At 40.4% G+C, this 23,217-nt stretch overlaps 2 protein-coding genes and 1 long non-coding RNA gene across 6 annotated transcripts in view; 1 reads left to right on the top strand and 2 right to left on the bottom strand.

Moving 5' to 3' along the window:
- Positions 1-2,476, bottom strand: part of LOC141760126 (uncharacterized) — a 15,853-nt gene extending 13,377 nt beyond the window's left edge. Inside the window, exon 1 of the mRNA XM_074622758.1 lies at positions 2,392-2,476. The gene's annotated coding sequence lies outside the window, so the exon portion shown is untranslated. The remainder of the gene's footprint in view (positions 1-2,391) is intronic.
- apip (APAF1 interacting protein) lies at positions 2,372-23,217 on the top strand. Of its 4 annotated transcripts, none has more exons than XM_074622773.1 (8): positions 2,372-2,527; positions 8,126-8,194; positions 12,388-12,488; positions 14,029-14,077; positions 14,274-14,391; positions 15,374-15,509; positions 22,415-22,582; positions 22,720-23,217. In XM_074622773.1, exons 2-8 carry the CDS (start codon positions 8,129-8,131, stop codon positions 22,817-22,819), a joined length of 738 nt encoding a protein of 245 aa, XP_074478874.1. In that variant the 5' UTR covers positions 2,372-2,527; positions 8,126-8,128; the 3' UTR covers positions 22,820-23,217. The 4 variants fall into 4 exon arrangements, with proteins under 4 accessions (XP_074478874.1, XP_074478883.1, XP_074478893.1 ...); XM_074622782.1 differs by having other exon boundaries at positions 2,398-2,522; XM_074622792.1 differs by lacking the exon at positions 2,372-2,527 and adding an exon at positions 2,665-2,747.
- On the bottom strand, positions 17,835-21,814 carry LOC141760202 (uncharacterized). The gene is made up of 3 exons (XR_012592293.1): positions 21,724-21,814; positions 21,290-21,400; positions 17,835-17,973 (listed from the first exon to the last, which is right to left on the bottom strand). It is a non-coding gene; the product is annotated as an uncharacterized LOC141760202 (long non-coding RNA).

Here is a 23,217-nt window from a genome sequence, read left to right as displayed (position 1 = left end):
CTCTCTAGCGCCCCCTTATGTCTTTTAGCCTTTGAACATGCCTTTGACGCCCTTGGTATACTCGAAAACTCATGAACCTTGGCAAAACGATGGACACTTGTAAATTTTACGTGAATGTACAGCGATTGGGCTTAGCGTGTTTAGCTGGCTCTATAGCGCCCCCTAACGCATGGAAGGCAATAGTTTGGACAAAGTTGATCCGATATTCATGAAATTTGGTAGGCACATCCAGCTCATTATTTCAGACATATTCCTCATTGGGTTTCATCATTTATGCATACTTTTACGAACTCCTCCTAGAGACTTCATCGGATTTGCGTCAAATTTGGGTGGTATAACCCTCACACTACTGTGATGCTAAATTGCGAAGGGATTTTTGATCGCTCAAACGGTGATGTCATGTGAGAAAACGCCATTTTGTCACTTTTTAGGTATGGAACTTTGCGATACTCGTCCTAGAGGATTCAAGCGATCCATCTCAAAGTCGGGCAACAGAATCTCAACACCTTCAGGAGACTAAATTGCGAAGCTTTTGTGTTTACGTGAAATGGCGTACTTGTGGCGGCGCGATGAATTCCGATGTTTCGCCATTACACAGGAAGCTGTTGTAACTTGACTTTACATAGTCCAATCTGCCCCAAATTTCACAAGCTGGATAAGAGTCCAGGCCTGAAGACACATATGTGCCATTATGAGTGATAGGCCTAGCGCCACCTACAAGAAACAGGAAGTTGTTATAAATTGACTATACATTGTCCAATCTGCACCAAACTTGACATGTTTTCTAAGAGTCCCAGCATCAAGATGTATACGTTCAATTATGAGTGATAGTCATAGCGCCACCTAAAGGAAACAGGAAGTTGTTAGATTTACGAGCCCAATGTGGCATTATACTTGCCCCGGGCATGTGAGCAATCCTTATTGTTGAGCCGTGCCTGAGGAACCTGCTCAATAGAATTAGGTTTTAATCAAATCAAACCATGTCACTAATCTTTCTGACTTAATGAAGTCAACACCGTGTGTGAATAATTCACATCAAAACCAATAAATAACACAGCATAGAGTTTGTCTTTACAGCATATTTTCCCATGAGTGACAATGGGACACACCCAAACTCTGACGTTCACGTCGATTAGATCGCTCACCTAGTAACGTTGTTGTTTTTCGCTCTTAACTTTGTCACCAGTAGCTGCAGTTTTGACTTCATGAATGTAATGGGGTACCAAATGACATACTGATATTCTTTTAGTCATGATTATAGGTGATGACAGTACAATATCTGAAATTAAAGGCACCAGAAGCTAATAAAAAAAGTGCAGTGCATTTCTTTTACCTGTAGTCTCTACACCACAAATTCCTACACCTCAGTCTAGGTGTAGGACTGACACTGACAACAGAGAGGTGACAGTGGAGGAGGTTCCGAGGGTTCTGCACCCTGCGTTAAAAGCTATGAACACCTATACAAGTTCACTCTACTCGACTTCAGCCCTGATTTTCCGCTTCCAGACTAGCGACTAGAAAGGAGCCTGTAAATTGCGAAATTTGATCTGAGATCTGCAAAAACTCTTGTGAGACTCGCTGCCAGACGACCTATCCTAACCTCAACCATTCGAGGCATAGACATGACACAGGAGGCTGTTGTAACTTGACCCTACATATTCCAATCTGCCCCAAACCTCACAAGCTGGATAAGAGTCCCGGCCTGAAGACATATACGTTCCATTATTGAGTTATGGTGATAGCGCCACCTACTGGCAACAAGAAATGGTTGTATACTGCCACCCACCCTCATAGAAGTGCCTTTTAAGGATGCCCCACAGGTTCTCAACAGGTCATTTACAGTGCCACGCGCCCCACGCAGAAATTACCCTCTAACTGTTGCGTGCAGTGTCCGACTTTCATGGAAATGCACGGCAGCGGGTACCCCCGACGTGCGCAAAGGGGCGAGGGCCCGTTCAACGCTGCTTGCAGCTTTAATTATTATTATTATTTTGTAAGATGCCTTAATGTTAAAATAATAATAATGATAATAATAATAATCTAATTTATAATAACATATATCATATTCAATTCTTATTTGCCATTCCAAGTTTCATTTTATTTATTATTTTTATTATTTTTATATTATCATTATTATTATTATTATTATTATTATTATTTTAACTATAAGACATCTTACAAAAGGTCCCCCTCAGCCATAAGATAATGCTTTGGTATGCTTATCTCACTTCAATCAATTATCCCAATGCTTCTTCCAGCACAGATGATATTACAGTATGGTACAGTATGCACAGAACCAGTAAATAGTCTACATTATATTCATTATAATAATATCCTCCTGAGGCGAACCGTTTGAGAAACACATGAACAGGTTTGGTGGTCAAAACTCACATCCGGCTGTGTATCCTGTTTGGAAGGTCGCACATTGATGACGTCGCAGTGTTAGCAGTAGTACCTTTAGCTGTTAGCTGTAGCTTTTGGCCACCGTTCATTTTAACCACAGGCTGACTTCACAACTTAAAGTAAGGTAAGAGGTTGTGTTATTTATGCATTGTTTTGTACTGGTTTTACTAAAGGTCAACCTACAGTAGTCGTGCTGCGACACAATGCGTGTAAGCTAAACGGAGCTGTGGTCTAAGTTCGCCTGGCTGCTGCTGCAGGAGGTCTGGACGGCTGCTACTGATGAGCAGCGCTAGTTACCTGGTAACACCTCAACCTGCTCATGCTACAGAGACAACACAGTCACGGCGATGAGCTCTGACTACTTGTTTGGTAACGTTAGATCACATTTAACATGATAATTGGGAGCGAGTGACTTCTCAAACGTGTGTGAGTTCATGAGCAACTTTACTAAGTTAACTAAAACCTCTCACTAGCCTCATGTTGTCCCTCAATCAACGATATAAACTATATACGTTGTGATGCAGTTGGTTCAATCTATTGTAAGATTTGGTAACCTTGGTTACACTGATTGCCCCTTGTACCTATGGTAATGGTCTACAAAGTCGTTCTAACCCATGACTGATACTACAGCAGGTGATTTCACTGGTAAACCCCACAACTTGAAACAGAGAGTCATTTAATTTAATTAAATGACTCTCCGTGTTCTTTTGTTGCATACAAATTTGCATGAATCTTTAGTGACACAGGATTGCTCCTCCAACTATTATGCGTACTGACATGTACAATATTTCCAGAGCGGCCACAAAAGAGATGTATAAGTGGAAACAGGTTTCAGTTGTTTTCAACAAGAAGTGGTAAAACGCCCTTAACAAGTCATAAAAGGACATAAAACACATTAAAGTTGTGCTCGTCAGATGCACTCATCTAGATCTGTACTAAACATCTGTAAATATTTGAGGGGAAATGTAAACTTCGCCCACCAGAAGTGAATGTCAAAAGGGAGATTCATCATAAAGTTAATCTTAACATAAGTATCTTTGTTTTCTATGGCTGCAACTAGAACTGGAACTGAACTGTAACAATAGTAAGTTAACTTGGCTAACTAAATCATACATACAATCACAGCTGCACAGGTTATATTTTAATTGGGTCCATTTATTATAAGATACAATGCCAGTCAAGCAACTTTGGTTACATCTAAAGCCGGGCTGTCAAAGTAGCTAATACTCCTATCAACATGAGTAAATATGCTTGCTTCATGCGAAACTATGTATGTGTATATTATTGGAAATCAATAAACAACATAGAGCAATGACAAATATTGTCCAGAAACCCTCACATTTAGCATAAAGATATGCTCAAATCATAACATGGCAAACTGCAGCCCAACAGGCAACAACAGCTGTCAGTGTGTCAGTGTGCTGACTTGACTATGACTTGCCCCAAACTGCATGTGATTATCATAAAGTGGGCATGTCTGTTACTTGTGGGTACCTGTAGAACTCACTTTAATTTACATATCTTGAGGTCAGAGGTCAAGGGACCCCTTTGACTTTGAACCCACTACAACCTAAAAATCGCAAGTCGAGTTAATGCGTGAAAGAAATTAGTGGCGTTAAAACAAACTTGTGTTAACGCGTTATTATCGCATTAACTTTGACAGCCCTAATCTAAAGCTATTGCACTCGTTTTGAATGCCTATGTGTTTGCCCCATGTACCATATGGTAATTGACTACAAATTAATTTAAACATTGTGTCTGTTTATTGAACTGAATGAAGTAAGCTATCTGTATAATCAGAGATGCAAGTTTGTTATGTAACGTTAAGTTGTCATTATAACTCATGACCGATACTACAGCAGGTGAATTCACTGATAAACCCACAACTTCAAACAGAGAGTAATTTAATTAAATAACCTGATGTGTTCTTTTGATGTGATACAAATTTTAATAATTCAGTCTTTAGTGACACATGATTGCTCACCCAACTATTATGCGTACTGACATGTACAGTTTCTCCACGGCAGCCACAAAGAGTTTTTTAAGTGGAAACAGGCTTCAGTTGTATTCAACAAGAAGTGGTACAACGCCCTTAACAAGTCATGACTAAAAAGACATAAAAAGTGAATTCACATTAGAGCTGTGCTCGTCAGATTCACTCATCTGGATCTGTACAAAACTAGAGACTTGAGTCACAAACGGGGACTAAACTGTAACGTCAGTAAGTTAATTAAATAACTACAATATTCAGCCATATGTTGTCCTTCAATCAAATGACATCGGACATACAGTATACACAGGTTAAATTTCAGTAGGGTCAATTTCTTTTAAGGTACCCTGCCAGTAAGTCTTGTTGAAGGTCTTGAACACCTGTTTTTAACTTTTTGGGTTAAGCCTAAAACAATGCACTTATTTTGAATGCTTATGTCTTCCTCACATGAACCATATGGCGTTTGTCTCCAAAGAAAAAGCTAAACAAACAGTTACATCACAGTTTTAAAAGTTAAAGTGACAAATTTGAAGCATGTTGCCTGTTTATTGAAGTGAAGTTAGTGTCTGACATCTAATCAACTAAAATCTATATGTTTGTTATGTAACTTGACATTTTCATTGTAACCCAACATCAAGACTACAGCAGATCATTTTGCTGAGAAACTTGAAACAGAGAGTCACTTAACTAAATATACTGACCTGCGGTAGTCTAAAAATTTGCATACTCGCACTTAATGACTCAATATTGCTCATCCAAGTTTGTGTGCTGACATGTACAGTATTTCTAGAGAATCTAAGCAGAGTTTGTAACAGGGAACAGGTTTCAGTTGAACATCCTCAACAGGTCATGACCAAAAAGTAAAAAAGTGGCTTCTCATTAGAGCTGTGCTCCTTAAATCTAGTTATCTGGGTCTCTATATATTATATATATTATATATTTGTGGTGAAATGCAAACTTTGCTCAACAGAAGGGAATGAGTGAGTGAGTGAATGAGTTGTTGTAATACAGTTTGTCTTATATAATTTTTTTCCATTGATTTTAGGGCAATTGCAACTAATTGTTTGTATTATCAGTTAATCTGCTTATTATTTTCTCAATTATTAGTTTGATCAATAATGTCAGAAAATAGTGAAAAATGACAGTCGCAATTCTCTAAAGCCCAAGTGACTTCTTCAAATTGCTTGTTTGTCCGACCAACAGTCAAAAAGCTTAAGATATTCAAAATCATGTGGATGAAACATTTGAAATGCCTAGGATAAATAAAATAAAATCAATCAAACAAATAAAATGAAATATAAGGCACATTGTTAGATGTAAATCCTTTCATTTACTGTGTAATAAATAATCAAATGAAAAACATTCAATTATTTACCTTTTTGCCTTCATAACAGAATTAATTGTTTCCATTGAGACATACATTTTCCATTCCTCATTCAAATTAAATCACAACACAGAAAACAAATTAAAAACATATACTGTATTATGTTACAGATGAAAGCAGAACATCTAAAGCCTTTTGCCAATTAAAGGAATAACTTACAGGTACAAAAGGACACTCATTAGGGCTTGTCTTACAGTAATTTTCAGAAATTTTGCACTTTGCTGTTTTGTCAGAACAAAAGTTGTTCTGACTGATCAACTGTTGACTATCAGTAGCAATGTTATTCACGGCAAAATTCATCCGTCCCGGAGTCTCGAATTCAGCCCTTCAGGCAATTCTAGCTGTCTAGCTTGCAGACATCTATTAACAATAGCATAAGCTCAGCCTCCTTCATGAACCAGTCAGTGTTTACGATAAGCTAACACAAGCTAACTGACACTAATTAGCTGTCAACATTTACTGAGCCAAGAGGATCCCTCTAGGTATTAGTTTGTATGGCTTCCTGCAGCACAATCCATTCCTTAAAACAATCACACAGGGATGCACCGATCCGACTTTTTCATTCCCGATAGTGATACCTGGGCTTTGGGTATCGGTCGATACCGAGTACCGATCCGATACCAGTGTTTAATTAATAAGTTGTATGCCTCACTGTGTGGAAGTGACTGGGATCATTAAAATTACAGTATATAATATATATAGTATATAAACATAGGATTGAATTGAAGAGATTGGCCCCATTGTCACCGATATCCGATCCAGTATTGCTGCATCCCTAAATGTAACTATATGTGTAGTCAATTCTAGTGTCCATGCAGCCAGCTAGCCCACAGGAAACTGTCATGGTCATCAGCTTATGTTAGCTCATGTTTCCATCCCCAAGCTGTGATTGGACAGTTGATTTTCTTCATTTTGGCATAGAGTGGTGCAGGGATGACGTATTTTTGTTGGCCAACCTGGAAGTTAGCGTCGCCCTGGGTTCCCTCGACAAAAAGCTAATGGGATTTTTCCATTGGGTTTTGGATTATTGCAGAAAATAAGCTCTGTGGCTAACAAACGTGTATGATACTTACACGTTTTGTTCCGTAAAATAATCTCCACAAATGATCACCACTTTTATGATTTTTGAAGTGTGAATGCAATCGGCAAAAGTAAAAAGCTGACGTTATGGCTATAAACGAACCTCACCACGGTTGCATGAGCATGAGTTTACACAACAAGGCTGTAAAGGCGGATGAGTCGGCGTGATGACGTTTTGTTGTCTCAATTAGCCACATGATAGCAACCGCCTTTTTTAAGACACGTAAAAGCTTCAACATTGTGGGATGAACTATTTAATATAATGGAACGAAACTTTAAAATCTCTTCAGCTTGTGTTAACCAAGGACCTTATTTCAGGCTTCCACCTAAATTCCATTTAAAAAAACAAAACAACATTGACTTCCAGACGAGGGAACAGGAAGTGCTAAAATGCTAACTCATTTACGGTTTTAGGACTCATTTCTGCACCACTCTATTGACAGTGCGTCTCAATATCAATGTTGGCAGGGTGAAACACTGAAATGCATTATACCTATATGCCGAAAGACAAAAAGCTAAATAACTGTCTTTTTAACATTTTTTTTTTTTTATGACAGAGTTAATGCATACATAAAGATAAAATACATAGACATATGTATTGTATATCACTTTATTTCTTAGCTTGACTTGTTTTTTCATTTAGGCATTTTGAATCTTACATTGCTAATTTGACCTATCCTATTCAATTCAATTCAATTTATTTTTGTATAGCGTCAAATCACAACAGAAGTTATCTCAAGACTATTAAGACCGACACCCTAATCACAACACGTTTTTACCATTTACCACATCTATTTAACAATCAATTCCACATTTTTATTGACTTTTATCTTATTGGTAAAAACCGTGTTGGTAAAACATGCCATAGCTGTAAGGGTTTTCCGTTGTGTAATCTTTGGTATAAATAGAAATTCAAATCAATAGTAGCATCTGAGATTTTTGAGCAGAGCTGCCTATCTGCCCTTCCATCAAAGGAAAGCGTGGCTTCTCCCTAACAGACGTGTGGGAGGAGGAGGAAGGAGAGGAATTAGTAAGAACTGTAAATCAGTTCTTTCTTATTCTGCCCTGTGTTATCTCAACTGTATCTGATTTCAGGGGAAATAAATCAGAACAAGGAAGAAAGACTCTGACAAAATGCTGTTCCATTGTGACTTAACAGCACTTATCATATGACACTAAAATCAATGTTATTGCAACCATTTCCCACACATCTTCTCTTGGCATTGTGAATTGTCTCTAAATGTGGTCAATGTTTTTTTTTTCCGCAGGAGATGTCGTCTTTGTGTGGCCCCAGCGACAGCTGTCGCGATGCAGGTCAAGGGGCTACAGAGAAACTGGTGAGCATGACATGACACACTTTGAAATGCATTTGTATGAAATGATGCTTTGGAAACACACCCGAACTTACTTGACAGATGTCTGCCAATGTGAGAAACTTTAACTCATTGTTCAGGGGCAGTAATCATGAATGCATTGGTTACATTGAATAATAATATTAGATTAGATTCAGCTTTATTGTTTTTGTAAAGAGTACAAGTACTGACACAACAATTTACAGTTTAGCATCTAACCAGAAGTGCAAAACGCAGTAAAAGGGCAAAGTAATGTACAGTCTTATATAGAGAACAATAAACAGTAATATATTAGAATAAATATAGAATGGAGAATAAACAATAAGGGACGGTAAGAATAGATATTTACAGCATATGCTAAGATTTACACCGATCAGCCATAACATTATCACCACTGAGAGGTGAATTGAATAACATTGGTTATCTCGTCACAATGGCACCTGGCAGTGGGTGGGATATATTAGACAGCAAGTGAACATTTTGAACTTTGTTTTGGAAGTAGAAAAAATGGGCAAGTGTAAGGATGTGAGCGACTTTGACTACTAATAGTGCTGGCTAGACGACTGGGTCAGAGCATCTCCAGAACTGCAGCTCTTGTGGGATGTTCCCGGTCTGCAGTGGTCAGGACCTACAGAAAGTGGTCCAAGGAAGGAAAACTGGTGAACTGGCGACAGGGTCAGACCCGAGGCTCATTGATGCACGTGGGGAGCGAAGGCTGGCCCCTGTTGTCTGATCCAATAGAAGAGCTACTGGAGCTCAAACTGCTGAAAAAGTTAATGGTTAATTGTTCCGATAGAAAGGTGTCAGAACACACAGTGCATCGCAGTTTGTTGCGTATGGGGCTGCGTAGCCGCAGATTGGTCAGGGTGCCCATGCTGTCCTAATGTTATGGCTGATCCGTGTATATACTGTATACAGTAGATAGGCAAAATATGTAGTACAGATAAATTGCGTGAATATATACAGAATAAACAGCTGGAAGTACATGAATACGGTGCATACAAAATAGATCATACAGTATAGCCAGTGATGTAAATATGTACAGTAAATGTACATGTACTAGGGATGGAAAAAAATGTATTCACCTATGTTTGTTTTTTTTTCACGATTTTATATTATTTTTTTTTATGCCAGAATCGATATATTTGCTTCATTTGAGTCTATGCGGAGGTAGAAGGAAGTTACTGCTTTTACTGTTGTAGCCTGAGTAACGTCATATACGTTCCATATCCGTCAAATACCAAAACAAACCGCAGCCGGCCGCAGAGAGCCAAACCTAGAAAGTGGAAAACGGGGAAGGGTCCGTAGGGACATCTCTGACTACATGGGGGCGGCTGTGGCTCAGAGGGTAGAGCAGGTCGTCCACCAATCGGAAAGTCGGTGGTTCGATCCCCGGCTGCTCCGGGTCACATGTCGATGTGTCCTTGAGCAAGACACTTAATCCCAAAATTGCTCCCGAAGGCATAGCCATCGGTGTGTGAATAAGTATTTAGATTAGATCCTGATGGGCAAAGTTGGCACCTTAGTAGCCTCTGCCATCAGTATGTGTGAATGCTAACATGTAGTGTAAAGCGCTTTGAGTGGTCGGAAGACTAGAAAAGCGCTATATAAATCCAAGTCCATTAACCATTTACATACATTCTGAAAAGCAAACATTTTTACTGTATTAATTTAGAGATTTTCCAAAGTATTTGATTTCAACTTTTTCCCATAGTCCAGTGTTAAAAAAGTTATCAAAAATCGCAATAAATCGTAATATCGAATAGCAATACTTGAAAATCACGATACACATCGAATCGGCACCCAAATATCGTGATATTATCGAATTGGGAGAGAGGTGTATCGTCCCAGCCCTAATATCTTGAGATCAGAGATCAAGGGACCCCCTTTGAAAATGGCCATGCCAGTTTTTTCTCCCCAAAATTTAGCATAAGTTTGGAGCGTTACTTATCCTCCTTCGCGACATGCTAGTATTGTTAGACATTGTTGCCAATGGATTCCTTGGGTTTTCTAGTTTCATATGATGCCAGTATCTTCACTCTAGCTTTAAAACTGAACCCACGACAACCTAAAAATCGCAAGTTGCGTTAATGTGTTAAAGAAATTAGTGGTATTAAAACGGATTCGCGTTAACGCGTTATTATGGCGTTAACTTTGACAGCCCTACTATAAATATGTATGAGTATGTGAGTGCATATGTAATACAGGTAAGTGTATATACAGTTGCGTGGCAGTAAGAAGAAAGTATGATGTAGCAGCCAGAGGCAGAGACCATATCTGGGGGGTGGGGGGAACTATCACCATGATATATGCAGAGTTCAGCAAGGTGACAACTGAGCGGAAGAAGCTGTTCCTGAGCCTGCTGGTCCTGGAACGGAGAGTTCTGTAGCACCTCCCAGAGCTGAGAAGGGTAGACAGTCTGTGACTGGGGTGAGAGATGTCCCTGACGATGATGCTGTCATTGTGCTGGACATTCTCTGGTCCGAGGCAGAGCAGTTGCCAATACCATCCTGTGATGCAGTTGAATGCTCTCGATTGGTGCACCTGTAGAAGTTCATCAGAATCTGATGAGACAGATGGACTTTCTTCTGTCAAAAGCCCAGTGCATACACACATTTTAAGTATATGGTTGGTGTTTCTTATTGTCAACAAAGACCAAAACCAACAATGCGTTGGTCTGTCTCTAAATACTTTATGACTTCCCTAACCCGTTACTGGCACACATACAGTATAATACACAAATGGTGCTCTAGTGCAGCTATTCTCAACCAGAGCATCACCAAGTGGGCCGTGACGGTACTGCCAGATGGTTCGATTAATTTAAATTTCAATGGTCTCAAGAATTCACATAAAACAAAAAAAACTCAAATTAAAATGTATAATTTCAATGACCAGTAACGTTTGTTTATCGCCACGCCAATCACGAACATCATCAGGTAACTGGGCTAACGTGCCACTGTTAGCTAGATAATGACGTGGGAGACAACCCTGCACCAGTAAAAGCTCCAAAGAGTGTGGTGAGGAAATATGATCCTGAATACATTTTATTTGGATTCATAATGGCAGGCAGTGATGGGTGACGGTAAGCAAAATATTTTTTTTGGTCATCACAGCTGACAATGGCATAAGACATATTTACAGCTCAGTTTATTTTTACTCATTTTTATGCCTCCGCGCCGGCGACAGCTGTGGCCGGAGCATTATGTTTCCTGATTGTCCGTCCGACATATTCTCGTGAATGCAATATCTGACGGCCGCTGGGAAATTTGTCACAAACGTCCGCTTGGACTCGAGGATGAACCAATTAGAATTTGGTGGTCAAGGGTCACTGTGACCTCACGTCCGTCCCATTCTGAAAATGATATCTCAGGAACGCCTGTAGGGAACTGTATTACTTCTGGCACTGGCATCCACTTGGACTCAAGGATGAACTGATTTTAATTTGGTGGTCAAAGGTCAAGGTCACTGCAACACGGTTTCGGCCATAACTCAAGAATTCAAATGCTAATTATGACAATTTCACACAAATGTTGAATAGGATAAATTGCCAAAGTGATGATATTTTGGACAGACATGGATGTAAACTGCAACTTGACTGGTTGGCAGAGGCAGACAACCGCGAGGCGGTAATTGTAGTTCTGTCATGTTTTTTCCCTCATTTATTTGGGAAAGGTCCTTGGAAATCTTTCAACAATAAGTTACAAAAGGTTGACAACCCCGTACTGTGTGGGATTGAATCACAAGTAAACTACTCCAGTGGTTGTGTTCATGCTAATTAAGGAACATGTCACCTAACCCTAACAATGGAGCTCTATGGCACAGAACAATAATATGACTCTTGCAGTTAAAGAGAATACTTGTTAGTAGGATAAATGTATTGTTGGTTTTGACCTTTTCAAAGAGATACAAAGAATAAGAAACATATAGAATATCCCCAAACCTTTCCTTAAAATTCAGTTTGTTGTCCAGTATAACCAATGCATACATTTTCACTACTGCTGAACCAGTTTGCTGTTTTCATTACAGTGACACAGTACTAGTACCGCAACACCATCAACATTAAAAGCACCGTGCTTATACATTTAACCGTGTGCTTTTAAATTATTCACACTGATTTATGTTAAGATTGTTGAACTTGAGCTTTGATAACTTGGTTGACCGCTTTGTGTCTGTTCCAGGAGAAGGAGCATCCTCGTGTACTCATCCCGGAGTTGTGCCGACTCTTCTACCAGCTGGGATGGGTGACGGGGACGGGCGGAGGGATCAGTCTGAGACGAGGGTTCGTATGTAGATACATTTCTTGCAGAATATTGTCAGAAATGACACGCCTTCATTTAAATTTTCCCGTTTACACACCTTTGACTTTTCATGCCAAAAATGTAATCCTGTTTTGGAGATTTTTTTCTAACATTCATATGCTGACAAAGGTGCAGCGAGGCTGACGTAAGGTCAGTTACATCAGTTTTGACAATGTGCGCTAATCTAGGGTGGAGACAGAAGGCCACAGTTCTGCCGTAAAGAACCAGAATTCAAACTGAAGGCTTTGACAGGTTATTACAAACATCTTTGAACTGTGTTGTTTTGGATGGCAGCTACAAAAAAAAAAGCACCACCCATCAGCAAATTCCTGTTTGAAATGGGGAATGGCAGACATTTATTTAAGCCAACAGAGGGAACTTGATGAAACCTCAGATGAAAACAAATTAGATTTACTGACTGCTGCTCCATATATACTGGTATTTCATTCAAATAGGAAAACATAGTCTCTAAAATGATTGACAAGAAAATTTCCTTTCATCTTGTTAAATTATTATACCTTTTATATTTCGATAGAAAATAAGCAGTTCTAAGCTCCACTTCAATACTTCAGCTTTGCAGAGTATCAGTCCTCAAAATGGCGGGTGGGTTTTTGCCAGTGATAACTGTTTTCTAGTTTTCAGGTTTTTATGAAGTAAAAAAAACAGTAGAAATTTGAAGTCCCAATCCGTGGCCCCAGCATTGTCTAAGTGGTCTACTAAATGAGAACTAATCAGATGTATCCATATTGTGGCCGTTTGTAAATTGGTGCTTTAATTGTTCATCTTAGGAAGCTTGCACACACAAATTCTGAGGAGTGTATTTTTATTTTCTGTGAGTGCAGGTCTGTATTTTAAGTTTTGAAGCTTTTTTTCCTCACCGTTGCTTTGGTTTGACTCAGAAATGACTCAGAGCCTGAGGCGGTCTCGCCAAACCTTGCACAAAAAAATAATCAATAGACTACTCCTTTATCTGCTCTGTTTGTTTCTCGTCAAAGAAGAGTACAATAGCTTTTTTTCCCTCTACATTCTATGGGGAAACGTTAAGGCTCTCAACATTTAAGCAAAAAATATGATCATGAAAGATTTCGAGGGGATCAAATGAGACTGTTTGTTAGTATGTACCACTGAAAATCAGTTTATTTCTTAACTTTTTATATCAGGCTTTTTTTTTTCATCAGGTCTTTTGGTCCAGGCTGTAGAATGAAGAGACCAAGACTCAAAAACATTACTTTAGGAATAACTAAGAATAATAAGTCTATGGAAAACTGTTATAAAATAAATACTTCCAATAACTGCCCAGGGAAATGGATGGCTGGAAAAGCTTGTTGTAGTAGCCGTAGAGTTTCAGCTCCTTACAGAACACCATAACATTTTCTCAAAGTCCTGTTATTTATATCCCGCGCAAGGCCATGACGCTCCATTGTGGCATGACAAACTACTCCATTTCAAGAACTGCTTTATTCTCCTTGTCCTTCTCCTTTATATCACTACATACCATGTTGTTTATTGTATAACTCACAGAGAGCAGATCTACATTGCACCATCCGGCGTCCAGAAGGAGAGAATACAGGTAAGCAGGTTCTGAAATATTTTATTTTATTTCACTTTCACTCTGTGAAGCACTTTGTTTTGATACGTGCTCTATAAATAAAGTTAATTATATAGTTATTATTATTATAACCACAATGTAAAATATTGTTCTGATTGAGCAGTATTCAGATAAGGATGTGTGTGTTAATACCTTTTTTAATATTTGTGTTACTCAGCCGGAAGACATGTTTGTGTGTGACATTGAAGAGCGGGACATCAGTTGTCCACCGTCCTGGAAGAATTTGAGGAAGAGCCAGTGTACACCGCTTTTTATGAATGCCTATACTATGAGAGGTGAGTCACTAATACATTCATACACATACCACCCATACTAACCACCATTTGCAGTCAGTCAGTGATAGAACTGATCATTTTTTTGAATACCACCATTATCTTTTTAATTAAGTAAATGAGATACTTGTTTGAGTCCAATCCATCATTTCCTACAGCATAAGAAAAAAATACAAAAACAGAAAAAAATACTTTTTATTTAAATATATATGTTTCTAATTTGAAAGCCTGAATGGAATAAGAAAAAAAAAATGGATGCATGTTCCTGAATGTTGTGATTATGTTCACTAAAGGTGGTATACCATTTTGTCATTAGAAATGATGTAACAAATAGCCAAATAGAAACCAAATTGCAAAGTCAATAATAGACTCCAAATATTTTCCTTCTGGTATTCTTTTTTATTTATAAAAAATATATATATTACTGTATATATTTCACACACATTTTGGTTTAACATGTGGTTTTAACACTTGGTTTGAATAAAAATCTTTTTTTAAGGATAAGTTTACTCTGAAATAAAGGCTGAGACAAGTGTAAGATTATTTTCTACAAAATGTTTTTTCATGTGAAAGCTGTGGCTTTTAGAAAATATTCCAGAAAATATTTCATAAAGAAGCAGTCAAGGTTCCATTCATAAGATACAGTTGTTTAATAAAGGCATTGTAATTTTAATGAAATACCTCACCTCAAAATGATGATACTTGTATCAATTACTCATCCCCTCTATCCTGGAATGTCAGAGGGAATGTTTGTTCCGTTTGCATTCTTCACAGATAATGAAGCCACCAAAAGTAGAACCCATTACTAGCACCATTAAATTGTACCAAAGAATTTCAAGGCATAGTGCAACTTGATATCTGATCATCATCTGTGGGTGGTGGCATGCTTTCTCTTGCCTTGCCGTTACAATTAGCATTTGAGACAGACAATACCAGTAGACAACACTCAAAAATCAAAATCTGCTTTTCCTTTGCAAAAATACAGGGGCACAGGCAGTTATACACACCCACTCCAAGGCTGCTGTCATGGCAACACTGCTGTATCCTGGCAAAGAGTTCAGGATAACACACCAGGAGATGATCAAGGGGATTCGTAAGGGCACCTCAGGCACCAACTATCGGTATGTAATCAAGCAGCAAAGAGTTTCCAAGTATTTTCATTTCTCAGACAAGTGGAGGTTTAGAAAGTATCTTGGTAGAAATCATAGCTGCAAATTTGTCGCATTTTGGCCGAATTCGCCATTTTGAATGAAAAATATGGAACCGTGATTTACGCGCTCCGCCTTGGCAGACACATTACACTTAAGGCACAACCCTGTTTGACCTTGTGATGGTAATGAAACTGTTTTCGGTTGTTGTAACTTGAAATTTTGCTGTTAAAGGTGCTGAATTCCAAATTCAGTGCATATGTATTGAGGGATTGCCTCTACACGGCTAACGGTGCTAACAGCACGAACAGTGCAAGCAACAGCAACAGTGCTGTCAGAGCTAACCTGGGGAGGACCGGAGGGTGGGCGTTTGGCTTCCGCATAGACGTCGTGGGTCAGGACGGCGTTATCAGCGGCAGGGCTATAGACCAAATTTTGGCACTGGTGCGCCTAACTTTTCCATTTAGGTGCACCAGCAGAAAATTATTCACCGTGCCTTTTGGCGCCGCAATAATACATTTTGGAACCATCTGTGGAACAGTGGACCAGCTTTTTAACCTTGCAGGGGTACCTTTGCCCATCCAGTCTACATGTGTTTTGTGGACTTGGAAAAGGCTTATGACCGTGTCCCCCGGGGAGTCCTGTGGGGAGTACTGAGGGAATATGGGGTACCGGGGTTATTGTTAAGAGCCATCCGGTCCTGGTATAACCAAAGTGAGAGCTGTGTTGGTATACTCGCCACAAAGTCAAACATGTTTCCGGTGGGTGTTGGCCTCCGCCAAAGTTGTAACCGATCCTGTTTGTGATGTTCATAGACAGGATCTCAAGGCGCTGCCAGGAGGAGGAGAGTGTCCAGTTTGGGGACCTCAGAATTGCGTTTCTGCTCTTTGCAGATGATGTGGTTCTGTTGGCTTCATCAGACCGTGACCTTCAGCATGCACTGGGGGGGTTTGCAGCCGAGTGTGAAGCGGTCGGGATGAGAGTCAGTACCTCTAGGTCTGAGGTCATGGTTCTCTGCCGTAAAACGGTGGACAGCAACCTCTAGGTTGGGAGTGAGTCACTGCCCCAAGTGAGTGAGTGTAAAATGGAGTGAGAGATTGACAGTCTGTTCGGTTCGGTGTCAGCAGTTATGCGGGCGCTGTGACGGACCATTGTGGTGAAGAGGGAGCTGAGCCGGAAGGCAAAGCTCTCGATTTACCATTCTATCTACGTTCCAACCCTCGCCTATAGTCATCAGCTTTGGGTAGTGACCGAAAGAATGAGATCGCGGATACAAGCGGCTGAAATGAGCTTCCTTCGTAGGGTGGCTGGGCTCAGCCTTAGACCTAGAGTGAAATAGCTCAGACATCCGGAGGGAGCTCGGAGTAGAGCCGCTGGTTCGGGCATCTGATCAAGATGCCTCCTGGACGCCTCCCTTTTGGAGGTTTTCCAGGCACGTCCAACTGGTAAGAGGCCCCGGGGTAGACCCAGAACACGCTGGAGAGATTAAATATCTCGTCTAGCCTGGGAACACGTCGGGGTCCCCCAGGAAGAGCTGGAAAACGTTGCTGGGTAGAGGGATGTCTGGAATTCCTTGCTAAGCCTGCTGCCCCCTCTACCCGGCCCCAGATAAGCAGAAGAAAATGGATGCATGGATGGATGCACATATTGACCCATGATGTCCCCTGAGACAGTGAACCAGACAGAAAGAGGAAGATATAAACGAACAGACCAGAGCTGAAAAGGAGGCTCGAACCACCTCAGCACCCCATGTCTATGCTGTCCATCTCTCTGCTTGAGGAAGATGCGTTGTTAAGTTAAGACAGGATGTCCTGTGGTGCATGGTTGTGGTAACAGTCTGCTGCTGAAGGTGCTCCTGTGTGTGTGACATCGTTGAGAGGGTGAGACTCATTGTCCATGATACTCTGCAGCTTGCAGAGTTGTTGATTCTGTTGGCATCGACGGCCCTCACCCTGCTAACCCAGCACACGACAGCAAAGAAAATAGTTGTACTGCAGACATTGAATGGCCGAAGCCTCCGCAGAGAGATGAGTTGGCTCTGGCCCTTCTTCACAGCCTTGTTGTTCCCAGCCCAGTCCTGCTTGTTGTCCAGGTCTATTCCCAGGTACCTGTAATCCTTCACATTTTTCACATCCACCCTCTGGATTGAAATGGTGTGTTCTCTGCCTGCTGAAGTCCACCACCAACTCCTTCAGCTTGCCTGTGTCAGCTGCAGGTTGTTCGCCTCACACCATTCAGTGAAGGAGTCCATGACGTCCCTGTACTCAGCCTCTTTGATGCAGCCCACAATGGCAGAGTCGTAAAAGAACTTCTGCAGGCGGCAGGACTTGGAGTTGTATCTGAAGTCTGAGTTGTAGAGGTGAACAGAAAGGGTGACAGGACTGTCCCCTGTAGGGCCCCGGTGCTGCACCATCATCACAGTGTCAGACTTGCAGCCCTGCAGAAATACAAACTTCAGTACAATGGTAGAGGATTATGGAGGACGGAACATGGCAAAATAAATCAATAAATAAATGACTTGATAAATAAATAATATTAAATGTAGCCATTAATTAATTGATAAAATGTGACAAATGTATATTTCTGTTTTAATTGCTTTATTTATTTATCTTTCTATTAATTCCATTGTACTGTATACCCTTCTTTTCCTTTTTATTTTTGTTAATTTTGAATTTATTTATATATTTATGCATTTTTTAAAATTTATTTTATTAATTTTTAAATGTATGTATTTATTAATTCATTCATTTCATTCAAAGCCTATCGCTCCTTTTTGTGGAGCGATAGGCTTTGAATGATAGGCTTTGAATGAAACCTATAGCCTAGCATTTATTATTGCTTTATGCATTTATTTCTGCATGATTTTCCCTCTACATTTCACCTCTTATTTATTTCCCCAAACGTATTTCTTTATACATTTATTTATGCATTTCTGCCTCATCAGACAAATCAGGGGGCTGTCGCTCAACATGTTTCATGGGGTCAGAGCCCTATACAGTCTATGGTCAGAGTGCCTAGATCAACTACAGTGGAGGAAATAAGTATTTGATCCCTTGCCAATTTTGTAAGTTTTCCCACTTACAAAGATAAGAACGGTCTATAATTTTAATGGTAGGTTTATTTTAACAGTGAGAGACAGAATATAAAAAAAAATCCAGAAAATCACATCATAAAAGTTATAAATTGATTTGCATTTGATTGTGGGAAATAAGTATTTGATCCCCTAGCAAAACATGACTCTGTGCTTGCCAACGACGTTTCTCCACCAAATACTGAGGTCAGACGTTTCTTGTAGTTGGTCACCAGGTTTGCACACATCTCAGGAGGGATTTTGGTCCACTCCTCTTTGCAGATCATCTCCAAATCCTTAAGGTTTCGAGGCTGTCGCTTGGCAACTCGAAGCTTCAGCTCCCTCCACAGATTTTCTATGGAATTAAGGTCCGGAGACTGGCTAGGCCGCTCCATGACCTTAATTTGCTTCTTCTTGAGCCACTCCTTTGTTGCCTTGGCCGTGTGTTTTGGGTCATTGTCGTGCTGGAAGACCCATCCACGTCCCATTTTCAGTGTCCTGGCTGAGGGAAGGAGGTTGTCGCCCAACATTTCACAGTACATGGCCCCGTCCATCCTCCCTTCGATGCGGTGAAGTCGTCCTGTCCCCGTAGTAGAGAAAGACCCCCAAAACATAATGTTTCCACCTCCATGCTTGACGGTGGGGATGGTGTTCTTGGGGTTATAGTCAGCATTTCTCTTCCTCCAAACACGGCGAGTCGAGTTGATGCCAAAGAGCTTGATTTTGGTCTCATCTGACCACATCACCTTCTCCCAAGCCTTCTCTGAATCATTGAGGTGTTCATTGGCTAACAGACGGGCCTGTACATGTGCCTTCTTGAGCAGGGGGACCTTGCGGGCGCTGCAGGATCTTAAACCATTACGGCGTAGTGTGTTACAAATGGTTATCTTGGTGATTGTGGTCCCAGCTGTCTTGCGATCATTAAGAAGTTCCTCCCGTGTAGTTCTGGGCTGATCCCTCACCTTTCTCATGATCATCGATACCCCACTAGACGAGATCTTGCGTGGAGCCCCAGACCGAGGGCGATTGATGGTCATTTTGTGTTTCTTCCATTTCCGAATAATGGCACCAACAGTTGTCTCCTTCTCACCAAGCTGCTTGCTGATGGTCTTGTAGCCCATTCCAGTCTTGTGCAGGTCTACAATCTTGTCCCTGACGTCCTTTGACAGCCCTTTGGTCTTGCCCATGGTGGAGAGGTTGGAATGTGATTGTGGACAGGTGTCTTTTATACAGGTAATGAGTTGAGACAGTTGTCTTTTATACAGGTCACGAGTTGAGATTCAGAGTACTTATCTTAAAGCGAGAGGACTAATCTAACCGGTCTGTGGGGGCCAGAATTCTTGCTGGTTGCTAGAGGATCAAATACTTATTTCCCACAATCAAATACAAATCAATTTATAACTTTTATATGACGTGATTTTCTGGATTTTTTTTTAATATTCTGTCTCTCACTGTTAAAATATACCTACCATTAAAATTATAGACCGTTCTTTTCTTTGTAAGTGGGCAAACTTACAAAATCGGCAAGGGATCAAATACTTATTTCCTCCACTGTATATGCTATCCAGCTAGCTGCACTCCAGTCTTCATTCCTGGCTCCGTACAGCGGGTGCTGCTCCCCCCACTGCTGCCTCGTACCGGTACAAGTGTGCAGATCGACCGTCTGGAGCTGAACTGTTTCACGGACCCACAACCAGTCTACTCCCCGAGGTTTAGCTTTAGTGGGAACTTCCAAGCCGATGCCGCGCCTCTCATCGGCACCCTGACATCGGAGACTCTGCTCGAGCCCTGATCGGTGGCATCCGCCGAACCGGTGGGTGCTCTGAACGGTACCGTGTCCTATGATGGAGAGAAAAGGCTCGGTGGAGCATCCGATGTCATGGTGCTGTTGTCACTGCGTGACGCGTTTCCATCAGAATTGGCCTGGAGGTTCCCACTCTAAGCGTGCTAAATCTTGGGGAGGAGACTTGTAGTGGGTCCGCCAAAGAGTTCAGCTTCAGCACATCTGTACTGGTAGGAGGCAGCAGCAGGCCGACGAGCTGCTGTACAGAGCCGGGAATGAAGGCTTGATAAGCAGAAGCAGACACCTTTAGCTAGAATAGTCATGCACCCTGACCCCATGACAATGCATATTGAGTGACCGCCCCCTCATTTGCATAATGAGGACAAAATGCATACAGAAATGTAAAAAGTAATGTATAAAAAAAAATACAGAAATAAGTAAAGGGTGAAATGCAAAGGGAAAATCATGCAGGAATAACATAAATAAATGCAAAAATAAAAATAAATAAATAAATAAATTTAACAAAAATAAATGCATAAATAAATAAAAAAGAAAATTAAACAAAAGAGTAAATAAATAAGGGAACAATATAAAGATAAATAAATAAAGCAAATTAAAACAGAAATATCAATTTGTCACATTTCATCAATTAAATAATGGCTACATATATTTTTTTTGCAAAATTTAATGACATATTTATTGAGTCATTTATTGATTGATTGATTGATTTTTGATTTTGACAGGTTCCGTCAAACATAGAGGATGACACTCAACATGTTATAAATGTTAACATTATGAATAAATAATTTTGTTTTTCGATATATTTCGCTCACCATTGTCCCAAACTAATGTGTGACTCATCTACCAATGACTAATAAAATGAATGAAAACTTTCCTTACCCAGAATAATTACTCAAGGTGGAGTTCTGGCACGACAGTAAAACTTCCAAGCATTGCCTGGTGCTGCAGCTGTCACCTTTGCTGAGGAAACCAAGACGTTTGGCTCCTTGCCTTTATGAGGGTTAAGAAAAGCATAACCATGGTACATCAAATCAATCACATGAAGACTACAATTTCATAATCCAAAGCAAATGTCGCTATAAACAGCTCTATCTTGGCCATGATCTCTTTGTAAAGAAATGTGCCTCGTCTTGTCTTACTTTTTTCAATAACCCTGATACAAATCACAGGCTGAAACATGTGGATCTCTACCACAGAGTTGTTTCATACATCACTGGCATTGTTGCTGGAGTTTTGTTTCATACTTTGTAAAAGCCAGGTAGGAATAAAATTTTTTAAGAGTTCAAAGATTTGACAGCGTGCTCGTTACCCACCAAGGCAGCTGAAGAAAGGGGGGAAATGTTGGCAGGGGTTTAGATGCTTCTTCTCTGGTTCGAGCTGGGAGGGAGGCAGTCAGGAGCCTGTGGGGTTACAGCAGGAACAAATCATTATTTTCACTTCATTATTTTGATTAAAGGTTGGAGGTGCTGTTCAAATGTTAATTTTTTGTTATATTTCTTGAAAATTATCATTACAACCTGACAGCAATCAAATCAAATGCTCTGATGAAAAAAAATGAAAAAAAAAATCTATCTGTGGCTGTCGCAGTACTGTAATAAGCCCGTCCAATCATTTCATTCGACCCAAATAAGTGTTGCTGACTTGCCGACTTTCTCGCTAGATTTAGGGACTTTTGGAGCTAATGCTGCTAACTACTTTATTTGGAAAAGAGTTGGCAACACTTAGCTGGGTTTTTCGGTTGGATAATTTTTAAAATCGAATGTACTCTTGCTAGTTTCTCAGTATTACCGACTCTACCTTTAATCGTTCAGTTTATAGAATAGTGAAAAAGGTCTGCGGTGAGGATTTCAAATGCCAAAGATATTCAACTTATATACAACAGAGAAAAACAAATCTTTACATTTGAGATGCTGGAATCAGGAAATGTTTTATAAAAAAAGTTGATGCCTGAAAAAGTTATTACCCTGGGTGTAATTTGTCATTTTGTAACCTACATATGCACAGATATGACGAGAGCCTGGTCGTGCCTATCGTTGAAAATACACCCGAGGAGAAGGACTTGAAAGACCGGATGGCCCGGGCAATGGAGGAATACCCAAATTCGTGTGCCGTCCTCGTCCGCCGACACGGTGTCTATGTCTGGGGCGAGTCGTGGCAAAAAGCTAAGACCATGTGAGCATTAACCTCCCAGCATTATTAACCTCTATTATCTTGTTTATGACTAAGAATATTAGTATATTTGTATTGAGGGCATGTGTAACAAAGAAAACAGATTTAAATTCTTAAAAAAATACCGCTGCATTTTGCAGGTGTGAATGCTACGACTACCTGTTCGACATCGCCGTCCAGATGAAGCAGTGTGGCCTGGACCCTTCAGCCCTCCCAACAGAAGAAAAGGGGATTGTTTGACATTCACTGGTGCTTTCTAAAGAGACATTTGTTGCAGAAAGGTCAGTAGTGTTCGATCAGGAGAGCATATTGTAATCATTTGCCTTTCACGCTGACCTGCTTCAAATTTGATGAGATTTGATGGTAAGGCCAGATCACGGGTTAAAGGAGATTGAACGCCTGTGATCCGGAAGCACCTAGAGGTACGCTGCAAAGCACTGTGGGGACAGCTCTTGAATGAGCAGCCGGCAAATCAAGGTCCTCGAGTTCAAATGCTTTTCCTATTCAAGTTTGACTGCACTGGAAATCTTGGTCTTGGTGCATGTCAGACATGAACATACTGTGCATGCCAATTGATCTACAGTGGTGATGAACTGCCTTCTACTACTATCAATCAATAAAAACTGATGGAATGTAAA

The sequence above is a fragment of the Sebastes fasciatus genome, chromosome 2, assembly GCF_043250625.1.
Source record: "Sebastes fasciatus isolate fSebFas1 chromosome 2, fSebFas1.pri, whole genome shotgun sequence".
Taxonomy (NCBI): Eukaryota; Metazoa; Chordata; class Actinopteri; order Perciformes; family Sebastidae; genus Sebastes; species Sebastes fasciatus.
This window is presented reverse-complemented; position numbering and strand designations above follow the sequence as displayed.

Coding starts and splice junctions, on each gene's coding strand:
- apip (XM_074622773.1), top strand. CDS start 8,129: ATGTCGTCTTTGTGTGGCCCCAGCGACAGCTGTCGCGATGCAGGTCAA. Junction 8,195..12,387: donor AAGGGGCTACAGAGAAACTG/GTGAGCATGACA, acceptor TGTCTGTTCCAG/GAGAAGGAGCATCCTCGTGT. Junction 15,510..22,414: donor ACCTCAGGCACCAACTATCG/GTATGTAATCAA, acceptor ACATATGCACAG/ATATGACGAGAGCCTGGTCG.